The sequence below is a fragment of the Eublepharis macularius genome, chromosome 1, assembly GCF_028583425.1.
Source record: "Eublepharis macularius isolate TG4126 chromosome 1, MPM_Emac_v1.0, whole genome shotgun sequence".
Classification (NCBI taxonomy): Eukaryota; Metazoa; Chordata; class Lepidosauria; order Squamata; family Eublepharidae; genus Eublepharis; species Eublepharis macularius.
In genome coordinates, this window is record NC_072790.1 from 97,740,792 (window position 1) to 97,754,885 (window position 14,094).

The 14,094-nt window shown below is 39.3% G+C and overlaps 1 protein-coding gene across 2 annotated transcripts in view; it reads left to right on the plus strand.

Moving 5' to 3' along the window:
* AFG1L (AFG1 like ATPase) overlaps positions 1-14,094 on the plus strand; it is a 127,059-nt gene that overhangs the window by 33,833 nt on the left and 79,132 nt on the right. For both annotated transcript variants that reach the window (XM_054982702.1, XM_054982711.1), the window contains 2 exons: positions 2,286-2,385; positions 11,908-11,966. In XM_054982702.1, the coding sequence (XP_054838677.1) occupies positions 2,286-2,385; positions 11,908-11,966 (159 nt within the window). The remainder of the gene's footprint in view (positions 1-2,285; positions 2,386-11,907; positions 11,967-14,094) is intronic.

Consider the following 14,094-nt stretch of genomic DNA (forward strand, 5'->3'; position numbering starts at 1 on the left):
AAGGAGGGACACAAGTGATGGCTGTGAGTTCATTTCATTGGTATGTCCACCTGTCATTTCAGTTGCAAAGCTGGGAGGAAACTGAGCTCCTCCCAGGCCGGGGTACAAATGCTCTTTGTCCTTAGCCTTACTCTTATGTCATGGCCATATATAATGAATTAGGCCTTTCAGTTGTGAACAAAAAAGATGGAATCTTTACTCTCTGAAATTCCAAATAACTGAAAATGCTATGCAATATTTCCTGTCTCTCATGTCTGATTAAAAAGACATTTTAGATAGACTTTGCAAGCCAGCAAGCAGTTTAAAAACATGTAATAAAAAAACTTAAGCTCTTATTTCTGTGCTAGCACTAATTACTGCTTATATGTGCTTATATTTGCTATTCATTATGAGGAACTGTACCAATCAAAGGATGACTGAACCTGAAGCACTTGTACACATAAATTATTAGATTTTTTTTTTACTTAAGTGAAAAGAAAGCAACTGTAGGTCATAAAAATCTTTTATCTTAAACGCTAATGAAATTTCTCCATTCTCTCCATTAGCAGATCCCTCTTATTGGTAATTTGTATCCTTTTCTTTTGTTCCCGTTTGTAATGAATGCTGGGCACAAAAAGGATGTGAGCTTTGAGAATGTTTTCACTTTTGTCTTCCCTTCCAAGGCTACACAGGATCAAAAGGATATAAATTGGTACCCAAGTATGCAAAGTGACTCTTGCTTTTTTAATTATATAAAAATTAATCTATTTTGGTAGGCAAATAGATTCAAATTTTGCAACATCAAAACACCGACCAAGGCCTTATTGCTTTCCTCTAGCACATCAATATTTTGCATTCTAATGTGCCAAAAGGTTATGCCTTGTCAGTATCTTCGTGTTGCAGATCTAGATTATTTATTGTATGTTCATCTGCCACTGTTTCTGAACCAGAAAGGGGATATGTGTCTCTTCTTGTTCTCCTTTCTGTCTGCTTGTTCTGCAAGTTTCAGTGGTTTAATCAAGACTGGTACCAATGATTTTACTACTTAGTAGCTCTTTTTAGTTTGTGCTCAAAGATCCACATTTTCTGCTTACTTGCATATCAAAATTGACTGCTTGCTTTGCATCTCTGCACGTGCATCTACCAATACTCACTCTATTAGTGCTAGCAGGCAGGCTCAAATACTTGTAACAGTATAAATTCATAATTTCCAAATTTCATACAAGAGGCTTTTCGAGAACTATATAGAGGGCGTTGTGGGTAAAAGTAGCAGTAAAAACAGGTTAGTTACTGGCTGCAACTTACTTCGTACGAGAACGACACTCTCTTCTCTTATGCCTCTTTCAGTTGGCTTCTCTCTGATACCTTCATTTATACCAGTTCCCCATCTCTATTGAACATTTACATTTTTACATTTTTTTGCATATAATAAAGTTAGTGTCTTAAGCCCAGCTGTTATAATTTCATGAACAATAAGCAGGAAAGTGAAAATTCTCTGACAAAAGTTTCTTTTCATTATTAATTGTTGTCCTGATATTTATTGAAGTGTGTGTGTGTGTGTGTGTGTGTGTGTGTGTGTGTGTGTGTCTGAGAGGGAGAGAGAATGATTTGTGTCTGTGAAGGTTAGAAGAGGCTGACTGTGCTGGAACTGACTGCAGTGCCTTTTTGATTATTCATGGACAGTAATAGAAGGCACTTAAAAAGAACAATGAAATTGCTTATTTTTTGTGATGGGCCATCTGTTGAATTGTTTTGTGCAACAATCGCACAATAGTATCTATGTCATATCGTTCTATTTTCAACAGCAGCTAATTATGTATACTTGGCTACTTGTCCTTTTTTCTAAAAGTTCCATGACCATTTAAAGTCACCTCCATGAACCTTTGCTGGAAAGGTAATAGAAATCTAAGGCAGCTGGTGTGTATTTTCTTTTCTTGAACTTCTGGGGCTTGTGTATACTTGTGTGTGTTTGTTGGTTCAAATTAATGAGGCCTTTTAAATGTTGAGATCTGTGTTTTTTTTCTGTGTTTCCCACCTGTAATTGTAGAATGGAAGTTAACGTGGAATTGTTTAGCAGTTTGTTAAAAACCAATGGAGCTCTGTAGTAGAGCTGATTTGTCCGAAAAGACTGCCACATTCTCATTGCTTATTAATTATACTTTCTTTTTCTCCTGCAAAAGGTAATTAGAATTTTCAACCATTTACTCAAAAAGTTTTCTGTTTTTTTATTACTACAAAACCAGTTGCAAATCTATTTACAGAACGAGTAAAAAAATGGGACCCAATGATGGTGTTATCTTCCATAGGTCACAGACATTGCTGATGCCATGATTCTCAAGCAGCTTTTTGAAAACCTGTTCCAAAATGGTGTTGTTGTTGTGGCAACGTCCAATAGGCCACCAGAAGGTAAAAACAAAGAATATGTTACCATTGACCTTTTACCTATGTCTTATTAAGGAAGAGGGGAGAAGAGGAGTGAGTAGATAGGTGTGTAGGTGGATGACTGCTCTCTGGATATTAATATGGCTGGATATGCTGCTGACTAATGTTAGTCCTAGGACTAATGTTAGTCTTAGAATTGATTATGTTCTGCTTCAGTATGTTTTCTACTCTGTATTGGATTCTTGCTAATACTATGTCTTTAAACTTATATCTATTTACCCTATGGTATTGTTTATGAAATGTCCTTGATACTGTATTGAAATGTACTTGATACTGATTGTACTAATCTCATACTGTGTAATCTGCCTTGAGTCTCAGAGAGAATGGCAGACTACAAACAAACAAACAAATGGTTAATGTTGCTTCCACCAATCTTCACTCCACCTTCATCTAAATCTAATCTAGCTTTCTTTATGATATGTTCTGCATATAGATTGAACAGATAGGGAGAAATATATATGCCTGTCTGACACCTGTGCCAGTTGGAAACCATTGTGTTTCCCCATATTCTGTCCTAACAATAACCTCACGTGCAGATTACAGGTTGTATAACAACACAACTTGTAGCACCCCCATTTCTTTTAACACCATCTATAGCTTTTCATGATCCACAAAGTCAAAAGCTTTGTCGTAATCTATAAAACATAGGCTGATTTTCTTCTGAAATTCTCAGATGTGTTCCATCAACCATCATAAATGTTCAGTATGATCTCTAGTGTCTCTTCCTTTTGTGAATCCAGCTTGAACATCTGGCATTTCTTGTTACCTATATGATGAGAGTCTTATAGGTATATCTTGAGCATCACTTTAGTTGCATGGGAAATTAATATGATGGCCCAATCGTTGCTGCCATCTTCGGCAACTCCTTTTTTCAGAATTGGAATGTAGATTGAATGTTTCTAGTCTATTGGCCATTGTTTTGTTTTCTGCGTTTGTTGACATATTATTTCTGTATTGATATCCTATCTACTCCAGGTGATTTGTTTCTCCTAATTTATTGGAGTGCAGGTTTCATTTAACTTTCTAAAATTGTAGGTTGTTCATCAAAAGATTCTTCTGTCATCATTTCATTTTTTCTGCATAGTTCTTCAATGTATTGTTTCCATTTTGTCCTGATCAGATCTTTCAGTGTCTCCATTCATGGTTTGAATTTTCCTTTGATTTCCTGGTCTCTTGTTCTTCATTTTTTATTATTCTGTTCTATTTCTTTGCACTAGCAATTTTAATAGTTCTCTTTGTACTTGCATGCAAGTCACTGAAAATCTGCATTTAGAATTCTGACCTTATTTCTGTCACCTTCTCTCTCACCTTTCTGTTAAGTTTATTGCAACAAAAATAACCAGTGTCTTATGACACCTGAAAGACTAACAGTACCGCCCTAAGCCAGATGTACTTGGAATCCTATTCAGGTTTACTTAATTGGGCTTGCTTACAGTAATGTGTTTTTGGGATTGAACTGTACCTTTTAAAATCCAAGCATACCCTTTTTGTTGAATAGTCACCTTTCATTCATGTTTCACAAGGTGGGCTCTAGTCTACAACAGATAGTGCTAAAAACATTTTTAGTCTTTAAGGTGCTGTAAGACTCACTACTACAATTTTCCTCAATACTTTGGGGCTGCCTCAAGATTTCAAATTACATACATGGATCTATATACTAATATTAAACTTCCCAGGATCTATGCCAACGCCCTTACTGTCAGTGAACTTGCTTTAGGGCTTGCATGAAATGGCAGGATCTGTATGTAGACCTGAAGGAAAAATAAGTTTTACTACAAAATTTACTACAAAATTTGTCACCACAGTCTACAAAAGTATTCTACTTAAATTCAGTTAATGTCCACAACTTTGGTTCATTTTTTTTAAAATGGGTATGCAGATGCTTATTTGAAGCAAACCTTTTCACGAAGCAGAAACATGTTACCGACTTCATTCCCAAATGCAGGCATGAAGAGGAGTTTAATTTATTAGATTTTTTGCCCACCCTCCCCACAAGCGGGTTACAACATTATACAGTAATACAATAAATTAAAACAACAATACTCCACCACAGTCCAGTATTCCCTCCAGTTTGCTTGATTTGTTCTGGGCTCTGCCATGAAATAAATATTATGCCCTCATTTTCATTGCTTCCTTTTCTACCATGTACTATATTTCAGCTATCTGGATGGCCTGAATATAACTGTGGGTATACTCCCTCCCCATTTACAGAGAGACACCTGCAGATGCTTCCTTTGTGGTCTTTTCTGTAATAGTCATATTCTAAAGTACATGTGTGTTAAATATAGACTTTGTGGGTGGCTTGCAGGTACTTTAAAACATTTGGGAGGGGTACACTTGGAGGCCTCTGTTTTAAGAGGTTTACATGTTTACTGTCTTCAGATTTTTCTGGAATTAGGTGCGTTGGGATATAAGTACATAAAATTTTGGGACTCTAATTCAATAGTAAGTACCCTAACAATTATGATACCACTATGAATGAGTGAACCAGTAAATCAATAATGCCCGAGTGTGTCAACAAAAAGAAAGAGGGCAAAGCAAAACTTTCTGTGACCCCCTCAGTACTGCTTCTTGGGGAAAGATTCTTCATCATTATCATTCGGGACCACTTTGCCAAGTACAAGCAGAACTTTTTAAGAATGGCCACACAGATACTTGACAGGTCTGACACTCATTTATTTAGGGCTTTTATTCTGCCCTCCCTGCAAGCTGGTTTACAGCAGATCACATTTAAAACCATAATAAATATCACATGTTCCATAAAAACAATAAAATATTTAAAATTCAATCAGCATTCAGCATTTCATACAGATGACAGCAGTCAATATTATGACTGCAAATGGTGGACAAACCTAATTGGGAGGGTTTAGATCATTTCTCTTCTCCTCTTACCAAGCTGGCGGAGGCCTGGCCCAGCCTCAACCATATGCCTTGTGGAACATCTCTGTCTTACAGGCCCAGTGAAAGGATAACAGATCCCGCTGGGCCCTGGTCTCAATGGATATAGAGTTCCACCAGGCTGGAGCCAGGACCGAAAAAGCCCTGGCACTGGTTGAGGCTAGGTGGGCCTCCCTGGGACTAGGGACCACCAACAGCTGTTTCTCTTCTGATCGAAGTGTCCTGCGGGGAATATATGTGGAGAGGTGGTCACACAGATACGCTGGTCCCAGTCCACACAGGGCTTTGTAGGTTAATACCAAAACCTTAAATCCGATCTACTGGTAGCCAGTGCAGCTGGTGCACTATAGGTCTAATATGTGCCCCACTTGGCACTCTTGCAATAACATGCGCAGCTGCATTTTGAACCAGCTGTAATGTCTGGCTCAGACTCAAGGGCAGCCCCACGTAGAGTGAGTTACAGTAATCCAGTCTAGAGATGACTGTTGCCTGGATCACTGTAGTTAAGTCGCGAGTCAAGAGGTAGGGGACAAGTTGCCTGGTCTGCCATAGATGGAAAAAAGAGGACCTGGCAACCCCTGCAACCTGTGCCTCCATTTTCAGGGAGACATCCAGAATCACCCCCAAGCTCCTAACCCTTGGAACTGGCGTAAGCAGTGCCCCATTGAGGGTTGGGAGCCAGAGTCCCAAACTTAAATGCTCGCGGCTCAAGTGCATGACCTCCGTCTTCGTCAGGTTCAATTTCAGCCAACTCTGCTTCAACTGTCCAATCACGGCTTTAAAAGCATGCTCCAGGACATCTGGGGCCAAGTCGGACTGGCCGCCCATCATGAGATGCAACTGAGTGTCACCCGCAAGTCAGAAACTTTGCACCAATTGGGCAAGGGGGCACATATAGATGTTCAATAATAATGGGGAGAGTATTGTTCCCTGTGGGACACCATACACCAAAGGGTGGCAGGATGACAATTTCTTCCCTAGTGCCACCCTCTGTCCCGAACCGTGGAGAAAAGAGACAAGCCACTGCAAAGCAGTCCCTCGTATCCCCACATCGGCGAGGCTGTGGGTCAAAAGATCATGATCAACTGTATCGAATGCTGCTGAAAGATCCAATAGCATCAGCAGCGCTGAACCACCTCAATCCAGAAACCAGCAATGTCTCCATCCCATGTCCTGGGTAGAACCTGGACTGGAAGGGATCTAAGGCTGAGGTATCCTTCAGGAAACCCTGCAGCTGTTCCACCACTGCCCGCTCAATCACCTTGCCCAGGAACGGGAGGTTCGAAACAGAGCAGTAACTGACCAGGTCAGTGGGCTCCAAAGATGGTTTCTTTAAGAGAGGCCTCACCAAGTCTTCCTTTAATGCCCAGGAAAGACCCCAGAGCCCAAGGATAAGCCCATGACACTAATGAAAATGCTAACTAAGACTATAAAATGATGTACGGTCACACCCATAGGGTAGTATTACTACTATTAATATTTAGACAGCAATTTCGACTAATTCAGCTTGCATCATTTTGGCATTGTGTGGTGTGAGGAGTAAAAACAATATAATTCATAATGGTGGTCTCTCTGTGAACCTGTAAAAAATTGTTAATCTGCCTTAGAAACCACCATGTGTTCTTCACAGGCTCTGTAGGAATTAATAGTCAGCAGCTTTGTCCAAAGTTCACTCAGTTAAGACATGCTAGAAGGTACTAATATCTTTGGATATTTGGAACTCTTTCACTTTGGAAACTTGCAGTGCAATCCTAAGCAGAGTTGACTTAGAATAGTGTAACTCTTGCTAACATTTGAGTTTGAGGATCTTTTAGAACCATTGTGTTATCGATTTGGGTTGGTTTTGGAACTATAAAGATGGATTGGAGGGGTCATAAGTGTCCCAGGAATAGATATGTTCATAAATATCTACCCCAGGACAACACCACAAGTGCTGTAGAAAACCAGCCATGCAGATTTCATGGTTTGTATTAGGCTTCATCAGTTTTACAGACCAACAGACATCAGTGCTGTGGATTGCCTGGAAATCCAGTTTAGATTGAGTGTTTGCAAGTGGTAAAGCAGAACTCTTCACATGGACCTCATCTAGAACTGCCCCATGTGTACAGAAGATGAAAGACAGAAAGAAGATTGTTTGATTAAAGATACAGCTGACAATCCTTCCCTGTAGCTAAAATATAATGTTTACTATCTCAGTAGAATATAAAAGATCTTGCATCATCTTGCAAGTTCATTCTCTTTTGGGAATGCAAACTAATTTTGCAGAAGTCTGCTATCATTAAAAATAGAAGTAACTTGTTAAAATTATCCTTTTGTTCATGTAAGTATTGTAAAGTAATAAAAAATCTGCTTTCTTATTAATATTTTAAAAGTTACATGTTGAAGGAATTAAAGGTCTAATGAAAATGGTACATGACACCATCTGTTTGGAATCTGCATCTGTATTTTATTGGTTCTTAGTTTAGATACGCTTCTTAAAATTGTTCTGGCCTCTTTGAGGTGTGGTTGTTTTTTTCAGGAGCTTTCCTTCTCCTCCCCCATTCTGATAACACCATATATGAGATGGCAGGAAATTTTAAAAGACATTTTAAACACTGGCTATAATTCTTAGTTAGCCCATGCTGCTAGTAAGTGTTGGAACCCCGTAGGGAAAATGGTGAATAGCACTAATGAAGTGGAGCTGCCCATCATAAATATTGCATGATAATAAAGACTTTAAGGAGGAAGTTTCCACTGCAGTGAAAATGTTTATCCTTGGCTTCTTAGTTAGAGACTTAGCAAAGCACCCACACAAGGCACATGGTACTGAGGAAGTAACACATGTATGAAAATTCTGTCCTTTTTGCTCTACTTCATCAACAAATTATTCCTAAACCTGTGTAGTGTTTTTATTAAACTACTGAACTTTAATACTTTGTTATACTTCCTCATAACTTCCCCAAAAACTTTAGGTGAAAAGTACAAACACTCATGCTAACATCTATTTCCCCTTCAGCTTAAGTCTGGCTCTAAAAGGCAGCCCTATGAAACATTATTTACAGCAACTATGATGCATGCTGAGATTTCAGCAATGTTGGATCTTCATAAGAAGACAATCCCATAGTTTTGGAGCAACCAACCACTGCCTTTCCACTTGCTGTTGTCCTATATTCTTGGCTGTTCAGTATAGATACCAAATACCCATAGCAACAGATTGTGCTGGATACATTAGATTATAATCTCAGGTACATATTAGAGTCCTGCCTGTGCAATTTCTAACTGGTCCCATTCACTATTAATTCCCCCCCCAATTCTTTCCACCTTTGTTCAAAATACAAATAATTAATTTTGCAATTTTTACAAATAATGTGGGATTATGTATGAAGAGGTGACTTTATAGACTAGAAAAGCTGTATGTCATGGACGCAGGATGCTGTCTTATATTGTATCAGACCACTGATCTATCAAAGCGAGTATTGTCTGCTATTTGGAAGGAGTTATTCAGTGTTAAGAGACACAGAGGTCTTTCTCATTACCTTCTCTCCTTTCTTAAACAGAAGATGCCGAGGATTGGCCCTGGAATCCTCTATATACAGATCAGATGTTGTGTATCACCAAGCCATGCCTCCTTTCTTGTTTCATTTGGTAGAGATAAGCAAGGTGCACAATTTCAGTCCTTGACATAAACCTTCAGGACAAACAATTTTTAAAATGTATAGCATACCTTTCTTCTGTAATGTCCAGTGGTGGCTTAAAGACCAACAAGATTTTCAGGGTATACACTTTTGAGAGTCAGAACTCCCTTTGTCAGATACAATCAGGAATAGTGATCCTGAGCCACCTGAAATTTTCTTCCGTTATGGATCTCAAAGTATAATACAGAAGATTCCCAGAAGGTTTTGCATCCAGGCATTGACTGGACACCAAGCTGCTTAGCCGCAGCAAGACTGCTATGCCTTCCAACTATTCTGCGACCACTAGGCTTTTATGACTAAATGGAGGTCAGTGACATTAGAGAGGATGGACTATAGACCTACTTGAGTGTAAAAGGAAAGCTTATATCCTATCTATATTAACTGGGAATTTAAATGCACAACTTGTGCCTATATAAGGGCAGGACATGCTTCTTCTACCATATACTGAAAAGGGATACCTGAGAAATATGTTTGTACAAAGCTCCTACAGAATGAGGATGTTTGTTAAAGAGGCTAGACCTCTATGAAAAGAGAAACAATTGTTATATTCAGGTATATCACCCTGCTTTTCTCTGGGTGGGGGCCAGGACTGTGCACTGTGTGCATTTTTAATTGTTCTTGATGGGTCTGCTTGATGGGGACAAGTCTCTGTTTCACCTGCAGTGAACAACAGCTCCTTCAGTATGTGAACAGGGCATAGAGAGATACAAATGTAAGATAACTTAATACATTAAATGCAGTTACATAAATAATAGTGCTTGACCATTAATTAATTCACCTACTCAACTCCTTCTCAATATAACAGAGCAATGGAAACCAGCAAGATACATCCAATGTTTTTTAATAATCACTCTCTTTTGTTTGCTATAAATAAGGACTTCAGCAGTGTGCAAAGACTAGTACAGTTAGTAAGGTTCATTCCACAGCTTGATGGAAATATCTTCCAACCTCCATTTTAAGATTCAAAAGAAAAACTTCAGCTTTAAAAAGTAGACACATTCTTAAGGTTTCGTGTCATTTTCTGGATCACCCTACAGAAGATTTAGCCTGAGCATAAAGCCACCACATAGGGTTACCACCCTCCAGGTGGGGCTTGGAGACCTTCCAGAATGACAACTGATCTCCAGACCACAGAGATCAGTTCCCATGAAGAAAATGGCTGCTTTGGAGGGTGGAGTCTATAGCAGTATAATCTTCTGAGGTCCCTCTGCACCCGAAACACCAACCTCCCTGGGCTCCTCACTCCAAATTTCCAGGAAGTACCCATCCCAGAGTTGGCAACTGTACCATCATATATATAGTGGTGATCTGCTTTTGTTCTCAGAACAATAGCAACAATTGCCTACCATCTGGCAACAGATTTTAGCAATTCTCAATGGGGACGTAGTAGTTTCCAAACCTTTAAAATGATACATTCTGCCTGTATCATGATAACTGAATCACAGCTACTGTTGAGGAACCAAGTCTGGGCTCAATGTATACCTGAAACACATACCCTACCCTAATCTCCCCTCCCAATAATTTTTGTCATGAAATTACATAAATAGACCATATTATGCTAATGACCCTGCTGTTCAGTCTGTGCTCACTTTTGCCCCTGGATACCCCCCTTGAGCCCTGCTACAGTCAGATATGATAATACATTTCCTGAAGTATGATTTGAAATGCATTACCCTGTTGTTTTAACATAACGAGTAAATATGTTTAGGATTGTGTATTAGTAAGATTTAAGTCTTATATTTAACAATAAAGCCCCCACCATAGCTGTTTACTGTGCCCCTGAAAGTTAGGTATTGGTCAACAATTAATGCCAGTCAGGGCTCATTTCGAGGGGAAACGCACAGGAACACAGTTCCGGCAGTTCCCCAAAGAGGTCACATGTCAGGCGGCCCCGCCCACCTGACTCGGCTATTTGGGGCCTGTTTCAGCCTGGATTGGGGCCAAAACGGCCCGAATCAGGCCTCTGATGGGCGATGGATCATTCTCCCACTCAGCAGCAGCATGATCCTGACCATTTTGGGCCCCTTTTTGGCCTTTTTCAGCCCCTTTTGCCATTTTGGGCCCAATTTCGGCCCTGGCCAGGATTGGGTCCAAAACAGCCAGGATAGGCGATATCAGGGAGTGTGGCATATACAAATCAGTTATGCTAATGACACACTTCCAGTGGTTGCAAGGGGCATGGCATATGCTAATGAGTTCCTCCTGCTCTTTTTCTACGAAATGACCCCTGATGCCAGTTATTATGTAAAGCAGGGCTTTTTTTCAGCTGGAACGCAGTGGAATGGAGTTCTGGAACCTCTTGAAAATGGGCACGTGGTTGGTGGCCCCGCCTCCTGATCTCCAGACAGAGGGGAGTTTATATTGCCCTTTGCTTCGCTGCGACATGGAGGACAATCTAAACACCCCTCTGTCTGGAAATCACGGGGCGGGGCCACCAGCCATGTGCCCATTTTCGCTGAGGGCGATTTAAACTTTTAAAAACAACTCCCTAGTTCCAGCTGACCTAAAGTGACATCATTGGCCCTGGGAATATGCGTGCACTTTGCGCGCGCACATGTGGCACCAGGGACACCACCTCCCATCAAGAGTTGCCCCCTGTGCTGGCAACCCACTGAGTTCTACCACCTCTTTTCCCAGAAAAAAAGCCCTGATGTAAAGACTTTATTATTTATGTACCTCCTGTTTTCATCAGAGATTACAATCTAATTTTACTCAGATGCCTTTTAAGAGATTTTTTTTGGAGTATTCAGATTTTTCTCATTTAGAATATAATTGCTACAGAAGACTAGAACAGAATTTTGTCCCTTTTAATTCACCATTCCTTGATTCATGTAGAACATTTATTTGTAAGTCCCAAAGAAAATCTTGGCAGACAGCTTAATAGTAAAGGTAATACTAATGTATTTTTTTTCAGACCTCTATAAAAATGGGCTCCAGAGAGCTAACTTTGTGCCGTTCATTGCAGTGCTGGAGGTAAGAGATGGTGTGCTTATTTCAGGGCTTTCGGCAAAGTCCTGCCATAATGGTAAGCATATATTTGTTGCAGAAGTGTTTTGTTCATATTTCTTTGTTTTAGGACTTAACCAAATAGGAAAGGTAGGAATTAATATTTCCTGTGCCATATTTTTAGAAAGACATTTACCTTCAGCTTCTATTCTCTGCCACCATGCTTCCACTCTAAATATTAATGTGGCAAAACTCAGCACTGAAAACAAGAAAGCTTTATTATTAAAAATGATGGGAATTATCAATCTCGTCAGTTTACTAAACAATTTAGGATTCCTGAACACAGTACAGTCCCTAGGAAAGCTCACCAGAGCAGTATCCATGAGTCATGACTGACTATTTCTGTTACTTGTATAGCCAGCAACATCTCTTTTCAGAAACAAAAAATGCACATTCCTTTTTGTGTGATTACTGGATTGTCCATACCAGAAATCAAAGTTGAAATTTCAAAAAAATAAGTACTATACCTTAGTGTTCCATAAATCCAGGTTTCCAGATGTTTAGGTAGAGCAGAAAAGGGGGAAATGACATGGGCTGCTTCTACACAGAGAGATTTCTCCCCTTCATTTTGATTATTGAACTACAACACTTTTTTTTTTAGCATCCACTCAAGACTGTGGTCTAGTAGTCATGCACCAATTTCCTCTCCCCATCCTCAGTAACCTCTCTCCCCAACCTGTTTTTCTTCTGTCTTTTATGGATAAGCACTGTATAGGTATGCTATTAGGCAATCTGGGCTAGAAGTTGCACATTATACAAGGTCTGCCCAGATTGGCACCATTTTCTTTCCCTCAGTCCTTCACAGCATCCATTTTTGCAGCTGTGTCATCAGAAGGTTATTTTCAGGTGTGTTTTTTAAAATCAGTAACTGCTACATCGTAATAACATTATAATGATTTATCAACACAATTTACTAGCATCTTTGAATTCCCAGCTTTCATTTTTGAATAAATAAGTCCACCTAGACTTAGCTATTTAAAAAAATAACAAAATCTAAGGGGAAAATTGCAGTACTACTTACATCTCTGCAACAAAAAGGGCTAGAGACTTTTAAAAACAAAAGATGGGAAATCAGAGGAGCTAGTAGACTGTGGCACTTGACTGTTATAATATTGTAGTCCCATAGCGATCTACACTTACTGATTTTTTTAAAAAGCTAGAAAATAGTGTTATGGGGGCAATGGTGGCTGTGGGATTCTGAGGAAAGGAAAGTGCAGGGGAAATTACTGTGTGGATACTTTCTCCCTTTTGTTTCTCCACTCTTTTAGCCCCGGGCTGGTAGACTTTCCTTAGACAGAGCACTGGAGGCATTAGACCATCAGTTGGCTCTCGGCAGGGCTCATACAGTATGCTCTATGCTGTTTTTGGTATCGTGCCCCCTCTTACTGTTCCATCCTATTTTCATTGACTGGCTGTCCCCAGATATTAGAAGTCTTTTCTTTTGGTTAGGCTAAATGCTTTTTCATCTGCCTCTTTGGTTGGTACATTCCACAAAATACCCTACTTGAATAGATTATGTGCATGTGGTTCTGGGGTGACTGAAAATTTATCTCTTATTTTCTTTGATTGTGTGTTGGTTGCCCCTTCGACAGATCTGTGGCTACAGCCAATGATAGTTTCCTTTTTTAAAAATTAATACTTTTAATTTTATTAATAAGATTAAAAGCCCAATAAAAGGACAGAGAAAAGAAAAATTAAAGAAAAAAAAACAGGAGAGAGAAGAAAGAGAAAAAGAAAAGAATGAAAATTAAAGGAAAAGGAAGAAAAATAATACATATTTCATTTTCCATTTTCCTCTATAACACTTACCTTTACACACATTGTACTTGTAGTTTTAATACCTCTAAAATTTACCTTTTCTGTTTATTTTTCCCAAATTTAACTTCTTAGAAATCAAATCCACAAATCATCAATTCATTTTCTCACGTTTCACGTAGAAAGCCAATAAGTGGTTTCCAATTAACCATAAAAGTAGACAGTGTTTTATCTCTAATCAGAGCTGTAAGTTTAGCCATCTCTGCTAACGCCATCATTTTCGCAATCCAGTCATCCACTGAAGGTAGTACTGTACTTTTTTGTGCATATAAAAGCCTAG